The sequence below is a fragment of the Beta vulgaris genome, chromosome 6 (genome assembly GCF_026745355.1).
Source record: "Beta vulgaris subsp. vulgaris cultivar EL10 chromosome 6, EL10.2, whole genome shotgun sequence".
NCBI classification, from domain to species: domain Eukaryota; kingdom Viridiplantae; phylum Streptophyta; class Magnoliopsida; order Caryophyllales; family Amaranthaceae; genus Beta; species Beta vulgaris.
In genome coordinates, this window is record NC_079207.1 from 2,420,759 (window position 1) to 2,442,430 (window position 21,672).

The 21,672-nt window shown below is 35.0% G+C and overlaps 3 protein-coding genes across 3 annotated transcripts; 2 read left to right on the top strand and 1 right to left on the bottom strand.

The window, feature by feature from the left end:
* Positions 1–2,494: 2,494 nt before the first annotated feature.
* Positions 2,495–10,057, bottom strand: LOC104894959 (hypothetical protein). The gene is made up of 9 exons (XM_010681346.4): positions 9,626–10,057; positions 9,331–9,533; positions 7,437–7,712; positions 6,898–6,956; positions 6,758–6,794; positions 5,892–5,963; positions 5,633–5,783; positions 4,265–4,435; positions 2,495–3,232 (listed from the first exon to the last, which is right to left on the bottom strand). The coding sequence occupies exons 1-9, from the start codon at positions 9,839–9,841 to the stop codon at positions 2,852–2,854; spliced, it is 1,566 nt and encodes a 521-aa protein (XP_010679648.1). The 5' UTR covers positions 9,842–10,057; the 3' UTR covers positions 2,495–2,851.
* A 3,404-nt stretch (positions 10,058–13,461) lies between these two features.
* Positions 13,462–16,768, top strand: LOC125498273 (ADP-ribosylation factor-like protein 8b). Its single transcript, XM_048646220.2, has 5 exons — positions 13,462–13,644; positions 14,953–15,067; positions 15,188–15,309; positions 16,151–16,312; positions 16,472–16,768. Exons 1-5 carry the CDS (start codon positions 13,607–13,609, stop codon positions 16,587–16,589), a joined length of 555 nt encoding a protein of 184 aa, XP_048502177.1. The 5' UTR covers positions 13,462–13,606; the 3' UTR covers positions 16,590–16,768.
* A 978-nt stretch (positions 16,769–17,746) lies between these two features.
* On the top strand, positions 17,747–21,539 carry LOC104894961 (pentatricopeptide repeat-containing protein At5g67570, chloroplastic). Its single transcript, XM_010681348.4, has 9 exons — positions 17,747–18,449; positions 18,528–18,719; positions 18,986–19,067; positions 19,160–19,351; positions 19,432–19,545; positions 19,625–19,718; positions 19,801–19,958; positions 20,076–20,504; positions 20,578–21,539. The coding sequence occupies exons 1-9, from the start codon at positions 17,860–17,862 to the stop codon at positions 21,253–21,255; spliced, it is 2,529 nt and encodes an 842-aa protein (XP_010679650.3). The 5' UTR covers positions 17,747–17,859; the 3' UTR covers positions 21,256–21,539.
* The last annotated feature ends 133 nt before the right edge of the window (positions 21,540–21,672 follow it).

Here is a 21,672-nt window from a genome sequence, read left to right on the forward strand (position 1 = left end):
TGAATTGGTGTATGAAAAATCACAAATTATTAAAAAAGAAGGTATAATTTTAATATAAAAGTAGACCTGATCACCAAATGGATTAAATTAGTTACTTAAAGAAATCAAACTAGTCACTATTGGACAAAATCTGTTTTTAATAATTTTTGTTTTAATATAGGGCTTGTCATTGCCTAATTTTGATTTAAAATAAGCGGTCTCTTACAAGACTAACTCATAAAAAATTACCAACTAGTACGAGCTAACATATACATAAATATGAAATTAAAAATTGGGGTTAGTTCAAACGGTGAAGTTTTCCATCTTTTCTAGAAGACTAGAATTTGATTCCTACTTTAAATATTTGCTTGGAATGAATGGGCGAAGATAGGGTTGGGGTGTCTAGTCTTTAATAGCCCTTTAGCTAAGCGTCTTATAAGAGGATAGTCAAAAAGATTTTTCTTACCTTTTACGGAACTAACATAATTATGAATGTGGTGTACTTGTTAAGTTTGTGCCTTAAAAAATTCGACATGTGCTGTTTCTTGAGCCTCGCCCGATCGGGCCCGAGATATTAGTATTTTGGGAAAAATCAGCTGCTGTCGTCCGACCCGATCGGGCGGCCTGACGGCAACGCGGTTTTAATTTTTTTTTTTTTTTTGAGTTATCTTTTAGGGTTTGTATGAGATTCATTATGTTATAAAAGGGCAACCTGGTGTTCATTATTATTGACACAACTTTAGAAATACTTTTAGCCTCTGGTAAATTGAGGGCTCCTTGTATTATTTTCTCTAATTTTCTCCATTATTGTGAAGAAGCTTTAATCCTCCATTTGTGGACGTAGGTCAAATTTGACTGAACCACGTAAATCCTTGTGTTCTTTATTTGTTCATCTTTATTGTTTTCTTATCTTTATTATTCCATTGATTTTGTTCTGCATTAAATCATACTACAACGCCCTATTTCTTAACCGTACTAATGTCAAGTTTATGAGTTAACCGCTGTGGTTTTGGGTCAAAACCGCAGCGGCAGGTTACACTGTAACATTATGATGGTTTGAAAGGCCACTTTGAGTTGACATCTTTAAAAGTCTGAACAGAAGAAGAATCAATGTCTTCAGCATTAGCATTTATTCCCAACTCCCATTTCCTAATTAGTACATGAATGATGAATAGCGGTGTTCGCTACATCCCGACACTGGGCTATAAGCTATTGCCTATTTTTGTGTACGTCTCTTGTTAAAGACGTACAAGAGATATCGAGATATGCAAGTAGAGATGACCAACAGTGCGGGTCAATCCAGCCCATCCAGCCCAGCTCACCTCGTGGGCCATGTGGGCCGGGCCAGCAAAAAGCCCGGTCCAGCCCAACTCGAACCGTGAAATTGGTGGGTGAGTCGTGGGCCAAATTTCTTGAGCTCAGCCCACTAAAGCCCACTACTAAAACCGCCCAGCCCGGACCATGAAATCGGTCCAACCCAGCCCATGAACCAGACCAGCCGAATCCAAGTAAATATTGAACCAAATTGTGTATATTTTAATCAAATTGTATATATTCTAATCAAATTGCATATATTATAATTCAATAAAATTAAAAATAATGAAATTATTTATTAATATTAATATTGTATATATTTTAATTCATTTTTAAAAATTTATTTAACAATAATGAATAATTTCAATGATTAAATAATTTTGAAAAAAAATTCTCATGCCCGGCTCACCGATCCATCCCACCAAACCCACGAACCGTGAAAACCGGTAACAGACTGGTGTGGGCCAAGATTTTTCAGCCCACGGGCCAGCCCGCCCAGCCCATGAATTTCATGGTTTGGTCCTAGGCCGTAAAATCTCAGCCCAGCCCACTCCGGCCCATGGTCCGGCCGGTCCAGCCCGCACCAGTGGCCATCATTATATGCAAGCATATACCCCCTCGCTTCCCCAATATAAGCCCTGAATTTTGAATTTTGTTTTTACACGAAAAGTAAGATAAATGAAATCATATTTTATTTGGATAAATAGATTCACTTTTATTGGAAAACACTTATATTGTGTTTTTCTTTCAACAAAAAATAAAAATTGAAAATTTAATGTTACACGGTTTAACGTGTAGAGAAGTTCAATGGAGTAAAAGATCTCATTCTATCTTTAATAATGGTGCATTGAGAGATGAAATGATGATGGCATTGTGGAAATGAAATTATTTTCATGAGGGTATTTTGGATGTTAATCATTGAACTGAAAATAGAAATATGATCTATAATATTGAGACACCTTATAATGAAATAAAACTTGTATTATGAGACGGAAGGAGTACAAATCAAACAACTTTTTTATAATGTACTTAAGTAATCAAGATCTTCGGTATCACATATTTTGTGTTACTTTGTTGTAGGTACTTAATTATGACCCAATAATTTGGATTGAAAGTTTTAGAACACATCATAATACCCTATAAAAAAGAGTACTTATCATACACAATATAGAAATTGAATTGGACAAAAGGTTTTGAAACCTAAGCAATTTTCTCGACTTTTTTTATTTCAATATCAATAGCTATATATGTACATTTGTCAGTATACCCCTCCTTTTTTTTTCCTTATTCTTCACTCTTTGTTTAATTTCTTGCAAAATTAATTACAAATATGATCTAAGTTAGAAAAACAATCAACTAATAAATGTATATATGTTTGTAAGAATATCAACCTCTAAGCTTATTGTACAAGAGCTCGCTTCTTCTCTTCCTCATCAAAATCCCTCATTTTGAACTTTTGCATTCTCTATGTCAATTAGAAGTATAATATGTATAGGTAAGAGGTGGAATAGCATAACTCGATTAAAGCATGTTTCGACGTGCATGCATGGCTAGTCCTTTAAGGTTCTTGGACCTCTTGGTGCCTCGTAGTGATAGAATAACACTTGGAGAAGCATCTTCCATGATCTTGGTAGGCTTTAGCCACCCAAAGTAAGACCAATATGACCATTGTTATTGATAAACAAAGTATGGACTTCCATAAACCATATGTTGACACCTTAAATGGCTTGCATTGGTGCAAAACCACATCCGATATCCGATTTTTGACAAATGAACAATGAATAAGATCCTCCAAATCAGGAAATACATTAGTTAAGTACTCAATTGATCGAATGTAGGCATATGCCATCAAGTAAGTGGGTTTTGGAAGGAACTTTCCCTTGCCTTTACAAGATTCGAAGGATGTATCATTGTCGTCACAAGTAAATCTTGCAAGAATCTGCATGCAAAACAAGTATATGATCATAAGATGGATAATTTTAGGGTTGATCCAACATGATAACAAACATGAATCAAACCCAAAATTTTCAGGTTTAGGTTGAGATTTTTGACTTGAAATAAAAAATGGGTCAATTCAACCCGGCCTGAAACCTCAAGGGGTTAGGTTCAGTTGATTTTTTGAACCCGAAAATAACCTGAACAACCTAATTAAAAATTTGTGTTAGGTTTGAGTTGGGACTAAAATTAACCCAACTTTTACAACTTATGTCACCAGGCCTATTTTCTAATTATAAACTTGTATTGGGTCGTCAAGGCCATTCTTAATTTGAAGCCGATGGCTAATTCATGCCTTTGAAGTTTAAATGTGTGGTTGAATTGACATTTTAAGTTAGGACTTGTAATGATTTAATCTTGTAAAGTGTAATTATTGCAATTATAAAATATAAATCAAGTCATATTGGATTGGTTTCGGATCATTCCCAATCTATTAGGCCAGGTTCGGGATCTAATTTCTGGCTGAAACTAAAATCAAGTCAGATTTGGGTTATGGATAATTGACCCTAAACATAAGCTAGATCGACCTTTATTTAAATTAAAGTGACTCATTTTGACTTAAAATTGATTATTTTGACTTTAAAATCACCTATTTTAATTTTTAAATGATCCATTTTGACTTAAAAATTACTTTATAATAAATTTATTACGTGTAACCGATACACACAATACTAATTGTTAGGGGGGAAAAAACAGGAAACAAATGTGTTAGGGCCCGTTCGTTATCGTTTTTTGCTTCCAGTTTTTATTTTTTTTGAAAACTAAAAACTAAAAACTGAAAACCAGAAAAAGTGATTTTCACTTTCAGTTGTCAGTTTTCAAAATTATCATGTTCCCAATAAATTTGACTAATTTTTTATTCATTATAGGACATATATCACATGACTTGAAAATCAAAAAACCAAGAAATAGAAAACCATAGTAATATCGAACGGACCCTTAGTAAATAAATTAAGTAGTATTGGATTTTACTTACATCTGGCAAATCACGAATTGCTATTGCACGCTTGGGACATCTTCCAGTTCGGTATTCGTAGTTTGGTGGACCAGCAAACGGGTCACAAATCTTTCTATCGTCAAGCACGTTAACATAATATGCTTCGTCTAACCCAAGCTCCTTTGGGATAATATTTATGTTCAAATTCAACTGCAAGAAACAATGTGAAAATGAGAGATATTGATTTGATTGAAAAGAGAGTTCAATCCAATTTATAAATTCAATGTCATTAACATGCGTTCGTCTTACACGTGCATATGGTTTATGTGGAACTTAGGCTATGTTTAGTTCACCTGAAATTTTCTAATCTGAACTTATCTGATCTGAACTTATTTTTTCTGATCTGATCTGCTCTTATTTTCTCTGATTACAAGATCTTATCTTTTAGATTTTTCTCAATATATAAGAAAAAATATATTCATGTGGGGTCTTGTTTGATTCGTCTCAATGAGTACTTTATTAATATTCAATTAGTATGAGACGTTTATAAATGATGAAACAAAAAAGTTGGACCAACAAATGTACTGTGGGAGGTTACGGGTCATTCCATGTTGGGATAACGAGCCTTGTGTGTAGTTGTGTTATTGTGTTACTAGAATTTTTTGCACGCGATGCGTGCTTGAATTTTTTTCGAAACATAAACTCGATTTTCTTCATCATGAGAGTCACAATTTGAACATTAGACATACGAAGTATAATTGTTTTTAATTGGAAAATTTGATTGGTTTAGTTTATGTCACTTAAGTCTCTCACCATTCTTTTTGTTTTGTTTTTTTTTACTTTTCAAAGTTAAATTCTATGAACAAAATAGAAATTTTATTGAATTTATTTATGATTTTTAATATTATAATTTTTTAGTTGATTTTTGAATTAAGTACAATATTTCATAAATTGTATGGGTGATTTGTAAAGTTTCCTCTTTTAAGTGATTTGTGAGTGAGTGTTGTAAATTTATTTTCGATAGTTTTCTTTGAGTGTCAATTTTGATTTTGTAGTTCCTTTTAATTTGTAATTTACAAAGGAAAGGAGGGCAAAATAGGCGTTTCAAAAGAGGACACCATTGCTCCCCCTTTCCTTATATAATAGAGATTTGTGTAGTAAATAGTAATCGAGTTTGAAATAGCAAGGCCAACAAAAAAGCGTGTCAGTTTTTCAAAAGCGGAATTCATGCATGATCTTAAGTGGTATTGGTATCCATATCGACTTTTGCTTAAAACTTTATTCATGAATGATTCGTTGTGCACTTCCATGTTTCTTATGTTAGCCCGACCCATGCCTAGCTCTAATTTTACCCCTTAAAGAACAATGTCACTGATACATTTTTGTGTTGGCAGTAAATGTATGTACCTGTGTAATAAAATCGTGAACGGTTTGGCCAATTACGACGATGACAGTTTGTGATTTTAATGCATCTGCACAAGGTAGTAACGTGCTTAAGCTGCTATTTACGGGGTTGTCTTTGAAGTCTTGAAGTGCTATACAGGTATCTTCTGCAAAACTGCAATATTAACACCAAAGATGGTGGAAACAACAATACTCAAATTTCACTGAAAAATCTTACATTAATTAAAAGGCAAAATAGAAGATGTCACTTAATTGTACTCACTTGTGAAAAAAGAAATCAATTCCAGTTAGAAACCAAAATGCCATTGTTAATATCCAGCATAAGAAAATAATTCTGCAAGACAGAGTTGAGAAGCTCTATTAAAAGTAACTATGTTTAAGATACAAAACAAAGTCGTATAACAAATGTATAAAAAATTACTCAGATCAAATGTTCAATTTGCATATTTGGACCAAGCTTGCTACAAGTTTTGATTGGTGTCCAAATTAATAAGAGATGTTTTAAATTCATTCTTTGAAGATTATTGCTAGCTTAGGCTCGGCTCGAGCTTGAACCCTGATGTTGCTCATATTAGTCATATGTGCTTCAAGCTCAAGTTCGAGTGTGAAGAAGTTCAACCTTAAACTTGCTCAAAGAAGCATTTCCTGACCAAAAGAGAAAAATTAACCTATACTTGTTCATGGTCATTTCTCAGGAAATATGCGAGGTTGAGATTTGGCTAGGGAGGGGTATCAAACGTGGCCAACTTTATAGGAGCCAAAATAGCTATCAGTACTAGAGTTGTTCAACGGGCTGGGTCCTCATGAGAAGTCCGAGCCTTGGTTTGCAATGTACTATCTAAGAGCGAGAGAAAGGTTTGAGAGTAGTCATATTGACGGTAACGAAGTTCTAAAATTTGACCCATGTTAATATATATATTTATAACCCTTTAATAGTCCTTCAAAACTCATGTCCAACTCGTTAAATTAAAAGCCGTTAAGAGCTCAAATATATATGACAAATATGAGCCCTAATCCTATTAAAAACATGTTGGGCTTGAGCTTCTCGTGGGGGTCGGGCCTGTTGAACAGCTCTACATATCCTTAATACAATTGGCAACTTACTAATGATCAATTTGAACGACTTACATGATGAATCCCGGATGCCAGTGTAGCAAGATGAGAACTGATCAGTCAAGTACATGAACTTTCATTAGTAGAGCAATCCCTAGAAGTACCAAAGGAACAAAATGACACAACAACGTATTACTTGAAGAAGATAGTCTCACCTAGACCAGCAACCGAAATTGACAAGTTCAATGTCACGACTACAAGGTTTGTTATGTACCTAAACACAAAGAAATTGAATAAAATACAAATTATGTTAAGAATCTAAGAGTCATATTCCATTAACTTGAATCTTTCACAAATAACCTATGTGTTGCTCAGATTCAAATACCCATGTCCGGTACGTAGTATCTCATCTATGTCCGTGTGTCGGACATCTGATACAGATACTTGAGGTGAAATGAATAGTCCGAACAACACAGCAAGTAACTAATTTGCTAACTAAAAGTAATTATTTAAGATTATAACCAATTTTTAGTTCCTATTAATATAGTAGTTGCTCAATCACTAGTACATTAGTGATTGTACACAAAATTTGTTGAAACTATTCTTCTCTGATAAAAAAAAATTGATTCCTACTAACCAAACCTAATAGTTGTGATCGAATTCGAAATTGATCTTTACTAACTTTTGCCAATTTTTACTGATCAAAATTGATGTGTATAATAGTAGTATAATGTTAGCTTGATATGGTACTTACAAAGCTCGTATAGCTTGATCAATGGAATGGTCATTCTTCTGGATAAATTTTTTGATGCTGAGAGACTCTGTTCCAAGTTGTTGACTTGTGGTATTCAATAGAAACGAAGTGCTTTGATCATAAGGACTTAGGAGAGGTATGATGTTGTTGATTACTTTGTTTATTTTGTGGATTGTTCTGCGAGCCTCATTACCTGCTCCTAGCATAGTTTCTTTCACTTTCTTTGTTGCTTCAAGAGTCTTGTGATTTTCTGCCATCACGAAACCTGTGGCAATCCTTCATAATCATGGCCATGGGGAAATTAGCACGACCACAAAAACCACTTTTTTTCGAAACATCAATGGTGATACTACAGTCATGTCTGGTAAATGGTTTTTTCATTGGCTTTTCAATTTGATCAAACAGTTAAAAAAAGTGTTTGGTTATTGGCTTTTTGGTTGGCTGAAAAGCTGGCTTTTTAAGCCAAAATGAAGAAGTTGCCTGGAGCAACTTTTCTGATTGACTTATTGACGCCCACAAACTCTCTAATAAACAACCAACAACCACAATTAATTTGCCAAACACTTTTGCAAACAACTGCCTTAAACAGCCAACTTAAAAAGTCAATACATACAACCAATGCTTTTAGTCAGTCAAACAAGCCAACTAAACCAGTCAAAAGCCAACAACCCCTACATCATCCTTAATTTTCAACAGTCATGTTAAGACCCAAAACTTGTGTTAACGGGCCGTAATTTCTTGTATGGCTTCTATATATATGTTTGTTGAACACTTGAACCTCATATATGTTCTACACATGTGAGTTGTTCCATATTGGAGAAATAGGAGAGAAAATACTATAATATAAGTTAAAGGAGCTACTTTTACTGTAATTTATTGATTTTAGTAGGAATCTCCTTTAACCTTATATGTGGATTATCTTCCATAATCCTCATCTTCCTCCCCATTTCATTATATGTTTTTTTCCCTCCATTTTCATGCAAGGAACAAATGTACGGAAAACTATGCAACCATTAAGACTATGTTTATTGTTTGGACACATTAGTAATGCAACTAAAATTAATGAGAAAGCTTAAACTAAACATGTGATAGCAAAAACTAATAGATAGATTATTGAAACTTATACGATAGCTGATTGAATAAGCTATTTGAAATAACTAATAACTTAAGTAGTCAGAATTTTTGTACGAAAAAGAAAAGATGGAGAAAAATAAGGCCCTGTTTGGCAAATAGAGTTTAGAGTTTAGCTGTTAGAGTTTAGAGTTTGTTGTTAGAGTTTTGACTTTTTGTTTAGCAGATTTGACTACTGATTTGACAACTTTTTTTTTGTAAATGTGTTTAGTAACAATTAACTGATTGCTAAAAGCTTATTGCCATTTGTTTGAGTAAAATGATATTTATAGACATTTTAATACAATGTGTAGTAGTATTATTAGAGGCAAAAAAAGTCATTGAACATATTTGTACCTAATCCTCTAAAGAAAAAGCTCATGTTATGAGCTTTTTTATTTTGAGAGTTTTAATTCCAAAACTGTCTCTAAGACTCCTCTTACCAAACACCCCTTTTAGAGTTTTTGACTAATCAAAACTCTAAAAGTAGTCCAAAACTCTCTTTTTACTCCAAAACTCTCATTACTAAAACCCCCCAACTTATTTTCAAAAGCTTCTCAAAGTATCATCTGAATATAAATATTCTTTAACCTTGTAAAAGAACGAAGTACCACGTTACACTCATGGTCATGGACATGGTGCACATTTTTCCTACATGCATCAGCTATAATTCCTCAAAAGAAGAAAACTTCACAAGATGAAGGTAGTTTTATTGTCAATATTCCCCCGAAATTCATGCATTTATAAAGTACGAACGTAATAAAGCAAGCATTAAAACACTTACAAGGCAAGAATCGAGAATAAAAGAATCAGTATTAACACCAAATAATCTGAGAAACTCGAATAATTTGTATGATTAACTGAAGATGAAGAAGAAGAATGACTGTTGCAACAATTCTTAGTAATCAGAAAAATTCCAAATCCCAATCCACACAACATCCATACTCCCGCCATTGCATATCCATGAACTCCGGTAAAAATGGCTGACTGAAAAACAGAGTAAAACATATAAAATGAGATAAAAATCAATGAAGACTGTAATATTATTGAAATACATCAAAGAAAAAAGAGAAACTTACTGCCCAGTAATGTTTGTTTTGAAGATCAAAACCACCATGATAATACTTAAAATGTTGCAAAGGATCACGTCTATGAAGATCAAAGGAAGAAGAAGAAGAAGACGAAGCGGCGAAAGCGAAAGGGAGATAAGGAGAAAGAATAGAAGAAGAGATTAAGAAAAGAGAGATGAAAGTGATGAAGTTAAACTCATCATGGTTATATTTAGATTTGGACATTTGACATAAGTTAAAAATGTCGTTTCTCCTTGTTTTTCTAGAGAGTGATCGTCCAAAATCACCTGATGATGATGATGATAATGGTGTTGGAAGTTTTTGTGAAATATTGTCATGAGATGTGAGAAAAGAAACAGCAAAATTCGGGAGATGAGTATGTGTGTGTGTGACTTGCTCAGTCAGGTAAGAATAGCTTGTGGCCCTGGTTTTTGGGGGTGGGGTGGGGGGCAAGAGGGGGAGTTATTCAACAAAGAGAGGGATAAATTATGGGGTGAGAAACGAATCAAGAAAATAAGGGGAAAAAAACACCCTCCGAAAGTAATGGTTTGTTAATACTACATCCGTTTCAAATTAATTGTTACACTTTGACATCTTACACTATTCACAAATTGCACTTTGACCCTCGTTTGTGATTTATACGTGAATAAAAATATAGTCATGTGGGAATTGAGATATTGTTAAATTCGTATTAGTATGTATTTTATTAATATGTACTTTTTATAATTTTTACAAATACAAAACTAAAGATGTCCTCAAAGTTCTGCATTGGCATGCGTGAAAAGTGTAAGTATAACAATTAATTTGAAACAGAGGTAGCATTTATTAAGAAATTGATAATAAATTAATGGGTTAATAGAGGTTTTTAAAAGGGGTTATTAATTGGATTAGTATGTTTTGCTTGTATTTTTTTTCTACCTCTTGCCTCCTTTAAGGTAGGATTGCTTTTTGTTGAATTTGATTGCTTTTTGTGTATTTTTTTTGTTAGCTTAGAGGTTGTTTGGTATGAGAAAATTTGATGTAGGAAACGGATTCAAATACTTCCTCCGTTTCTTTTTACTCAGGCCTATATTTTTGACTTTCACGCTTGCCAGTGCATTACTTTGCCTCTTAATATCTTTAATTGTGTATTAAAGTAAAGTATGAAAATTTAATATTATGAAAATGTACATTGAGACGAATTCAACGACATATTACATTATAACATCTGATTTTATATAATAGTAAATAATGTATGGTCAAACCTTATAGATGAATAGTGGAATTTTCAAAGTATAGCGAGTAATTTGAAATGGAGGAAGTAAGCGTTTTTATTTTTAATTGTTTGGTATGAGTATTAAGTAACAAGTACCGTTTTCGGAGGAAAACATAAATACATATTCTCCTCATTTGTTATCCTTATTAGACTAATGGAAACAAATTACGTTTTTTTTTTCAATCATAAATCTTTCAATTGTTTCTCACTAGGATATCAAATATTAAAGGTACATTAACCTACAAGAGGTCGGATTTTAAATTTGAGTCCGACTTCGACATCCGGCTTCGAAAACCCGAGTCCGACTTAATATCCTAAAATCCGACTCCGACTCCAATCCGACTTGAAATCTTAACATGCGACTGAGATTCGACTTTTTTTTTTCGCCCTCAATTTTTAAATTGAAAATTCTTCTATAATACATAATCTAATTATTACTGTTTCTTAATAATCATATGAAAATTATATATAGTACAAATAATCTAAACATTACTATTATTTTTAACAATAATTTCTTTAATGGAAAAATCTTAAATAATACAATTGCCTTAAAGTTAGAGTGAAATTATACCTACATAATACATTAATATAAATAATAAAAGGATTAATTGCCTTAAAATCGAATTCGGGTGTTGGATTTTTTATGAGATCCGACTCCGACCCTCCTCCGACTCAGAGTCGGACTTTTTGAACGAAGTCGGATTTAGATGATTTGTTTCTCATAGTCGACTCGAACTTTTTTCCTTCAAATCGGAGTGGATTAAAATCGGATTTGGATTGGATTGTTATTCCTATTATAAACATACATCCTATTAGACGAGGGTTAATCAATAATGAAATTGAACCACATATCAACATGTACTACGTCCCCAAGATTGATTTTCCTCACGTAAGGCTAGAAGCCTAGAGAAAGAAGGCTTCCAAATCCATTATTCTTATCCTCATCCTTCTCGTAGCAAGCCGTATTGACACATGAACACACCATGCTAATTGCTAAAGCCCATTACCATGTCAAATAGGATAACATAAGAGGGCTACCCAAAGCACAATATCAAAATATTCCGCCAATAACCGACTTAGCACTGCCTGTAATTGCCAGATGAGCAAAGCTGTCAGACATGTGAACGCCGCTATCTATTTTCACTCTCTTAGACGCCGCGTAGCGAACATTCTCCAACCCTCTTTATGCGGTAGAAATGACAATGAGTCAGATATGATAAGATTTACACCCCCATCACTCGGGACCCAAATCTGCATCCATACCATCCATCATCCGCCAAGAATTCCACCATATCCACTCCACTCATCAACCACGGGTGAGACGGATGGAATGGACGGGAAGCAGGTGATAATAGAAAAAAAACTATTTTAAAAAAATTAATATATGAAAACTTAATAATAGATTAACAATAAAGCCACTAATATCAATCTTATTACACACCGAAAAGTAATACTAATAATATCAATCTTTTTACGTGGAAGTAAAAAAATAATCAAAAATTTAAACTTTTTTTTGGAGGAAAGCGTGATGGGGAAGGTGATAGATAAAAATTAGCATCCATATCCGACCCGTCCCATCATCCGGTTCACTCATCACCCGACAATCACCTGCTTCGCTGCGTCTTTTTGCCCGTTTATCCTGTGTGGGTGGATGAATAATTCACTCACCCATAAATAATTGTCAACTCTACTTATAATCTTATTAGATTCTAATTGAATTTTTTCTGAACACTAAAACTCATTCTTTTGGACTGAGAGAAACTGAACTAAATTGAAAATAAGTCCAAAAGAATTGGGCCTAAATCACCACCTCTACCAACAAGAATTGACTCAAGTGGTAAGCAGCTTGATGTCTCTTAGGCCTTAAGGTAGGTCTCAAGTTTGAGCCTCACCACATGCTGAAACTCTTGTCGGGAGACTCACCCACCAAGCGAGCAATGATATGCCCATATCCGATATGGGCTAATATCATGGCATTTATGTAACTTTTATGACAAAAGTAATGTTATAAAATTATAATTTTTTAGTTTTTCATTTATTTTTTTTGGGACCTTGTTAGTTGAAATCTTATATCATATCAGCTAGCTATTAAATCATATCTGAATTACATCTAATCATATCAAATATCCTATATGGAAAAGGTAGTCCCATATCGGATATGGGCAAATACTTTCTCCCCATCAAGCAAGGTATGGATTGAAAACTCGGATGTAGTCGGAGCAAAACTCTTCTAAACCGAGTGGACAACCCCAAAATAAATCACCACCTCGATTCGAGAGCGTGAATTACACCTAGGTATAAAATGCAAATAAGATAAAAATCACATTCATTGATTGGCTGATTGATACACATAATGCACAGCACGTATTTTACGGGTCCCTGTAATTTCAACCCCAAATCATAGCACATCCCCCAACCCCCACAGTATGTTTAAAAATTAATAATTTCCCCTCCCACCCACTAATTTCCATCCACCTACATCCTTTTTCGCTTTTTTTTTTTTTTACTGTTATAACAAATTTAAAAGTACAGAAAAGTTGCAGTAAATGTCCAAAATATTGTCCTATTTAATTTTCTGAAACTATTTTAACTATAGTTTCCGCTTTCCTTTTCAATCCAGCGCAGCGAAAGAAGGTTTTCTCAAGGGGTCAATTTGTATGTAAGAGAGAGAAATAAGAGTTTCTGGTGATAGAATTTCTAATTTTCTCTCTCTAAACTTAACATCTTCGGAAGCCATGGGAATCTGGGATGCTTTTCTTAATTGGCTTAGAAGGTTTGTTAATTTCTCTCTTTCACTTTATGTATATGTAATTGTGCTAAGTTTCGATTTCAATTTTTTTACTTTTACTCTTGTGAATTCAATTGTTTTCGTGATTTTTTGAATTTTCAAATTACCTTTGTGCAATTGATTTAAATCTCGAATTTCGAATCTCTATCTTTCTGATTTTGTGTCGAATTAATAATTTCGTCGTAGATGCGGTATGTGGAAGTTTTTGTTGAAAACCTAGGGTCTGAATTAGATTGTTTTAGGTGCTAGTTTTTGATTCATTTGAATTGAAATGACATATTGTTGATAATATATGGTGTTTTGATACTAAATGAACAAAAACAAGTAAATTATTCGAACTTTGAACTTGCTGAAGGCGATGTGATGTGGAAAGCATTAGAAAGAATGGGAGGGGAAGGGGGAGCAGCTGCGTAATGAAAGCGTCGGCATTTTGATTCGATGAGCTAACTCCATTGTCTTCACTCTCCGCCGCTCGATTTCATTTTGTTATAAGATATGTTCTACCTTGGACACCTTAAGAGCCTATATGAAATGTGGTTCTATTTTGATTCGAGAGATAGATTGATAGACACATCCCAGTCCGCTGTTAGTAGTGAGTAGTGACCAAGGGGGGAGAGGGTTGTAAGAGTACAAAATCTATTTGGCCCAGCTTGAACTGTAAATTTTCTGATAATACAAGCTTCAGAGCAACTGCATTGCAATTACTCTAATTTATCTGGAGTTTATCATCAATGTAGATAGCTTCTTATGCCTCGTGCCATCCCCATGCCTCGTTCTATTAACAATGGGATGGCTTTGTACTACTATAACTCAAGAAGGATATATAGGCACATTTTGTTTCCTAACAGGAAGGCTGTTGCTTAGAAGGCTTTAACGCCATGTGCTTTGCTACTAGCATGGCTATTGTCTTTGTTTCACACCACAAGGAAGCAACTTTTTATCAGTGAATTTAACTCCCCCTGGCTTATACTCCTATGATCCTTGGGGTTTGTTTTTAGATGACTTTAATTTTTTTTCCATCTTTCTGGGAAATACATAATTCACGTAATTTTCTGTTAAATGCGGATCCTTCATGTCCATTGGCCTATCAGTGGCTATGTTGTGAGGTCTGTGTCAAATCCCGAATGCATTTATACCCAAGGGCTGCACCTTGTATCATGATGACAATCATCAAGCTGAGGGGTACTGACCGAACTTATTATTGGTCAGTTGTGGACACACCACCGACAAGTTATTTGCTCCAAAATATCTTTTTGCACAAGATTGAATTTCGATGTATCCTTTTTGTTGCAGCCTCTTTTTCAAGCAGGAAATGGAGCTTTCTTTGATAGGACTTCAGAATGCAGGAAAGACTTCTCTTGTAAACGTTGTGGCCACTGGAGGATATAGTGAAGATATGATCCCTACTGTAAGTGTTATCTTGCTTTAGGCTTATGCTCCTTTTATTGAATGGTGTACTTTTTGTACAAATGGGATTTGCTCGTGATGAAGAGGCCATCATATCCTTTTGATTTCATTTGATTTTCAGGTTGGATTCAATATGAAGAAGGTAACCAAAGGGAATGTTACAATAAAGTTGTGGGATCTTGGAGGTCAACCAAGGTTCCGCAGTATGTGGGAGAGATACTGCCGTGCTGTCTCTGCTATAGTGTATGAGTTCTTCTTTTTTTCTCTCTTTTTTATTTCTCCTTCTTTCCCCTGGATAACTTGATTAAAGCACTCTCTTGAGCTTTTCATCATTGGATATGCTCAATCTTCTGTTGGACTTTTGATTGTTGAGATTTGAGAAGCTAGTGAACCATGGATCCTTTTATGCAGTTAAGCTTGGTTTGTTCTAAATATGTATATACGTCTTATCTGTTTCTTGCTGGGCTGATGAGGTGTTTAATCTTTACAAAGACATGGACATTCTTGGTACTTGGAACCCTTCATGACTAGAGGCAACCATTGCGTTTAGTCTGGTTTGTTAATGCATCTGTCCTTGAAATTACACACTTGTCCCTGATTTCTGAAAATATGCTGAGGATGACATAGGCAGTAGTCCTATTTAGTACCCTTATAGGAACACATGACATGCAGTACTCCTATTAAATACCCTTACAAGTTACAGAAATACATGGAAGACGTCCATAATTTTGTATTATACTTAAGAATTAGCCAGAGACAGCATGTTTATGCTGCTAGTCATCATGCCATATTGTTGCGTCCGACCTTTCTCAGTATGGTAAGGATTTACTTCATTAATTAGCTTCCTGCTGCTGATTGCCTTGTATATGATCATGTTATATCTGAATGCATGATTTCAGTCGTTTATGGTGCTGGATGATAATTTATACACTAACAGAATTAGTTGTAATTGCTTTGTGACTATCACATCCAAATCTTGTAGCTTGCTCTTCTTTCGAAATAGCAAGATAAGATGCCTCATATTGAAGCTTGAAAATTTGAGTTTCTTTTTAGCTTGATGATATTTGAATCTGATCTGTTGCAGTTACGTTGTTGATGCTGCTGATCATGATAATATAAGCATCTCAAGAAGTGAACTTCATGATCTGCTTAGCAAAACCTCATTGGGTGGCATCCCTCTGTTGGTGCTCGGAAATAAAATAGACAAGGCTGGAGCTCTCCCAAAAGAAGCTCTTATGGATCAAATGTAAGAACATTTTCTTGCATTCGACATTAACCTGAGTTTTCTCTAACATACTTACAGTGTTTAGTGCAAGCTTTTTCGTCATGTTAGTGTAACCTGAACTCCTGCAGCTCTGTGATTTTCTCCTTCATTTTGTCAACATTCAACAATTTTTGTGTGCAGGGATCTCAAGTCAATTACAGACAGAGAAGTATGCTGCTTTATGATCTCATGCAAGAACTCTACAAACATTGATGCAGTTATTGACTGGCTTGTGAAGCACTCCAAGTCAAAGAGCTAAATAGAAGGATTATCCCCCATCCACATTCTTGTCTTTATGTTTATTATAAATTCTTGTTTATTAGTGAACTCATTAAACTTTGGCATTGCTGTGTTGATATCCCTTACATAGAGCTTTATAGTGGTTGTACATTAGGTTTTGTTTGTGAATGAGAGAACTTTTGGTGTGTGTTTCCTCCCTGTCCGTCTTTTTTTTCATCTGTTAGCTTGATGCATATTTTCGCAACCTATTACTCTGATTTAAGAATGCTAGTACAAACATATGTTTTTGTTCCTTGTTTTTTTTCTGGCAGATCCTACGAAACCTGTCAAACAGGTCGGTCTCGTGTCCTCTGTCAGTCATTAGCTGAATCCCCGCTGCCCCATCCCAGTCTATGATAACTGACTGTAATTTGTTTGGATATAGAGCTCCGGTGGAAGGAATCAATGGACTAGTGATGATAAAGGAATTAGTATTGACCAAATGAATAATCCAAGTATTGTTCAAGATTCATATATAGATGTGGTCTGGTGGAATTATGTGGACCCAAAATTTACGCAGTGTATCGCATTTCAAGTGTTGCATAATTATCGAGTGTTTGAGACCCTGTAGATTGATTGAAAGACGTCCTACAACTGGTCATATATTTGTTGTTCAAATTCGAAAACAGCTTTAATAAATGCCTCCATTCCCCAACATTTGTTTGTTCCAACTCATGGATATACTTTCAGATGGTCTTTTGTGACCCTATGATGCATCTCATCAGATCTAGTGACTCGGCCTGGAATTTGTCCTAAAGCGTATATATGCCTTCAAATTTGGCTACCTTGGGGATATTATTAGAATTTCCGCACCATATTAAGAAATTTTTTGAGTAGTTAAGACCTTCTCCATTGACTTAAAAATGTTTTCTACAACTCGTTCGAAATACAACAAAATTATAGTTCTCTTCAATCAAAAAAAATATTCTAGTTTGTTCAAACTAAAAATCTACATTACAATAATATTTTTGCTAATCCGCTTTTACGATAAACATAACATAAGTTGAATATATGACGAGCCTTCTCTAATAATAACTTACAACTTTATTGAGTGTGTACGAATTAAGACCATATTCTTTTGGACGAGGAATAGGAGACTAGGGCCTAGGGGATGCAACATGCAACTCTTAAAGTACAGTTTAGCCGTTTAGCGGTTTAGCCACATCACGCAAACCTAAAAACCTCAACTAAACCCATTGATATGCTCCAATCTTTTCGAACTCCTAATCCCATTTCATCAGTCATCACTAATGGAGTCCTTCACCGGAGCTCCTGCACTTCCAACCTGTAATAATTCCGTCGACCCAATCACCGAACAAATCAAACAAACACTTCTTAAGAAAGGAGTATTTCCAACCCCTAAAATTATTCACACTCTCCGCAAAAAACAGCTCCAAAAATCTCTCCGCAAATCCAATCGCATAGCCTCTAAATCCCCGCATGAACCCCTCACACAATCCCAGAAAGAAACTCTATCCCATGAATCTCACTTTTGGAAGATATCTCAGGAATACAAACAATTCAATAAAGCCGTTGATTCAAAATCCAAGGGTTCAAATTTGGTGGGAAAGCCATGGGAATCTCAGGAGAGAGAAAAATTGAGGGAATTGGCAACTGGGTATGAAGGAAAACAATCTAATTTTGGCGGGAAGTTGAAATATGAGCATTTGAAAGAACTGGGTTTGATTTTTGAACAGAGAAAAGTTGAGGATTTGTTTTCATTTTTGGATGATGATATTGAATTGGAAGAAGGTGTGTTACAAGATGAATATGCAAATGGCTCTATTTTTCGGCGTCGTCGAATTAATGAAGCTGAGGGTATTAGAATCCTTGTTCACAGGTTAAGCTCTAAATTTTGATTAGGGGTTTATTAATGTTATTGTGTTTTTATCATTTGGTTGATGAATTGATGGTGTAGGCTTAGTGCTCGTGAGATTACAATGAAGGATTGGAAGTTTACTAGGATGATGAAACAGTCACAGCTGCAGTTTACTGAAGATCAGTTGCTTAAAATTCTTGGAGGACTTGGTGATCAGGGTTGTTGGAGGCAGGCTATAGAAGTTGTGAATTGGGTGTATAGCAGAAAAGAACATAGACATTATAAAAGCAGGTATACTATTATGATTTTCATATCTTGATTTCTTGTCAATTTTGATTTTTGTTGAGGTTTGTTGAATTTGTTCGTAGTGGAATGATTGCTTGTTTTATGTTTCTAATTAGTTGATGTTGAAACTCAGTTTAAGAAAAAAATAAAAACAATATAAAGAGCTGTTTGTAAGAAAAATGATCTGGGAATGGTGATAGAGGATGAGTTTTTTGGTTTTTGGATTTCTAAGTTCTAAACTATGCATATCTCTGCGTTTGTTGGTGTCATAGGTTTGTATATACAAAGCTTCTTGCGGTTCTTGGAAAGGCTAGAAGACCCCATGATGCTCTCCGAATATTCAAGCAAATGCGTGTAATTAGAATTGCATTATTTTAGATGGTGTTAAAGTATCATTTGAAAGTTTATATGATAATTGGATGAGGTCTTTACTTTAAGTGCCTTAGGGGGATTGTCACATCTATCCTGACATGGCTGCGTACCATAGTATTGCTGTTACTCTTGGTCAAGCTGGAATGGTGAGGGAGTTGATAAGCACTATTGAGCAAATGAAGGAAAAGCCTCCAAAAAATGTCGAGAATATGCGTTCAAAGAGCTGGGATCCCACCCTTCAACCGGATGTAGTAGTTTATAATTCTGTAAGAGGCTCATTGTTTACCGTCCACATAAAATTCTGATTTGCATTATATGCAAATTGAAAATATTTAGTAATATGCAGGTATTGAATGCTTGTGTCCCAACTCATCACTGGAAGGGGGTATCATGGGTCTTTGAGCAATTGAGGAAATCTGGTCTAAAAGCTAATAGCGCTACATATGGACTTGCTATGGAGGTATATAATTTTCGTTTTGTATATGCTTGAAAGAATTTCAAAGAACACTGCTCAAGTTTTGCTGATGTCTCTTTCATAGGTGATGCTAAACTCTTCAAAGTATGACCTAGTTCACGAGCTATTTCAGAAAGTTGCTAAAAGTAGCAAGTCTCCCAACGCTCTTACATACAAAGGTAGTTTCTTGGTGTCTCCTTCTGGGTTCTTTCTTGTAGCAAGTATGTTGCATGATGTGCTTACTCTTAGATTCTGTGTTAGTTCTTGTCAGAACATTCTGGAAGGAAGGTAAAGTTCATGAAGCTGTGCGTATAGTCAGGGAGATGGAACAGAGGGGAATTAAGGGATCACCCAGTGTGTACTGTGAACTAGCATGTTGCCTTTGCAACAAAGGAAGGTGGCAAGACGCAATGATGGAGGTGAGATGCTGCATGGATTGAGGTTGCTTGTATTTGGTGGGATTGTTATGAACATGAAACTTGTTTTGCACTTCTACTTGTCTCAAGGGAATATTAATATCCTGAATTGATGGACAGATTGAGAAGTTAAAAAAATTGCGACTTTCCAAACCATTGGCTGTGACCTTCACTCGCATGATCATGTCTTCTATGGATGGTGGACATATTGATGATTGTATATCAATTTTTGAGCGCATGCTAGATCATTGTCCTCCAAACATTGGAACAATAAATGCCATGCTAAAGCTTTATGGGCGTAATGATATGTTCTTAGAGGTGAAGGAGTTGTTCGAGAAAGTCAAAGGGGGATATAGAGCTTTTGTGGGTGATGGTGACACTCCTCTAATCCCAGATCTCTATACATATGGAGCAGTGCTTCAAGCATCAGCTTATGCATACCAATGGGAGTACTTTGAGTATGCGTACAAGGATATGTGTTTTTCAGGATTCCAGCTTGATCAGGAAAAACACGCAGCTTTGCTTGTGGAGGCATCAAAAGCGAGCAAGGTAAAGCAATTAAATTTCTTTTCAGAGTTTCAGTGTCAACATTCATTATACAACATTCTATTTCCTTGTGCAGTGGCATTTATTGGAGCATGCCTTTGAAACAACTTTGGAGGCTGGAGATATTCCACATCCACTGCTATTCTCTGAAATGGTCTGCCAGGCGATGTTCCGAGATGATTACGAAAAGGCTGCTAAAATTGTTAACTCAATGGCTCATGCTCCGTTTCAATTGAATGAGAAAGACTGGACTGGTCTTTTTGAGAAGAATAAGGATAGAATCAGTGATGAACACCTTAAGAAATTATCTACTACTATTTGTGAAAGTGACATGCCAGATGAATCCACATCCTCTGAACTGCTTAAAGCATTACAGAATATCAATGAAAGGAATGTTTTCTATATTGCTGGAGATAATAAAGAATTGCTAAGTGATGATGACTTTGAGCAAAATAAATTATCTGTTGGTAGATCTTGCGATGAAAAGCGAAAGTTTGATTTTGATGAAGATGACAGAGCCAGCTCGTGCAGCAAATCATCTAGCTTTATTGACGTGGTTTCTGATGAATCTGCTTGTTTGGGCGAGGAATTTTTACATGCGCATTCTCAAGGTGAAGATACTTTCGATGAAATACTACAATCCGATGCTTCGGATTCTGATATTAGTGATTCAGATGAGCCAGAGTTACCCTCAGCAGATGAAATATTGCAATCTTGGAAGAAAATCAGGAGAAAGGATGGACATGCTTTCTAGTTTAAGTTGGTTATTCTCTAGTATCACTCTGTTTACTTTTTGGTGTATGATGTGCGTTGGATGTACTAGAATTAATTAACCAATAGGTCATCTTGATGTTCGTCAATCAAGCTTGAGTTGACCAGAACAAAAATGAGAAATGATATCTCCATATAGGAATATATTTTCCAGTATCATACTATGATTGAGTAGAAGTTATTGGATACATCATATGCACAAATCTAAAATGTGCTCATGGTTTCAAAATATATAAAATGTAGCCATATAAAATCTTATTTGATTCATCTTATTGTGTATAGTTGAACTATAAATTTCTCACAATCATTATTACTGCCTAACTAAAGACAGGATCGGGCAGAAATGTGTCTTAGAGGCTTGTACACAAAGCAAATGGAAAATCTATTAAGAAACGAATAG

Excerpts from the sequence above, each read along its gene's own strand:
- LOC104894959 (XM_010681346.4), bottom strand. The coding sequence starts at position 9,841 with ATGTCCAAATCTAAATATAACCATGATGAGTTTAACTTCATCACTTTC. Across the intron at positions 5,964-6,757 it reads TGGCATCCGGGATTCATCAT|AATTATTTTCTTATGCTGGA; the intron begins GTAAGTCGTTCA and ends TCTGTCTTGCAG. Across the intron at positions 5,784-5,891 it reads ATTGATTTCTTTTTTCACAA|TTTTGCAGAAGATACCTGTA; the intron begins GTGAGTACAATT and ends TTAATATTGCAG.
- LOC125498273 (XM_048646220.2), top strand. The coding sequence starts at position 13,607 with ATGGGAATCTGGGATGCTTTTCTTAATTGGCTTAGAAG. Across the intron at positions 13,645-14,952 it reads TTTCTTAATTGGCTTAGAAG|CCTCTTTTTCAAGCAGGAAA; the intron begins GTTTGTTAATTT and ends TTTTTGTTGCAG. Across the intron at positions 16,313-16,471 it reads GAAGCTCTTATGGATCAAAT|GGATCTCAAGTCAATTACAG; the intron begins GTAAGAACATTT and ends TTTTGTGTGCAG.
- LOC104894961 (XM_010681348.4), top strand. The coding sequence starts at position 17,860 with ATGGAGTCCTTCACCGGAGCTCCTGCACTTCCAACCTGTAATAATTCC. Across the intron at positions 19,068-19,159 it reads GAATATTCAAGCAAATGCGT|GGGGATTGTCACATCTATCC; the intron begins GTAATTAGAATT and ends TAAGTGCCTTAG. Across the intron at positions 20,505-20,577 it reads AGGCATCAAAAGCGAGCAAG|TGGCATTTATTGGAGCATGC; the intron begins GTAAAGCAATTA and ends TTCCTTGTGCAG.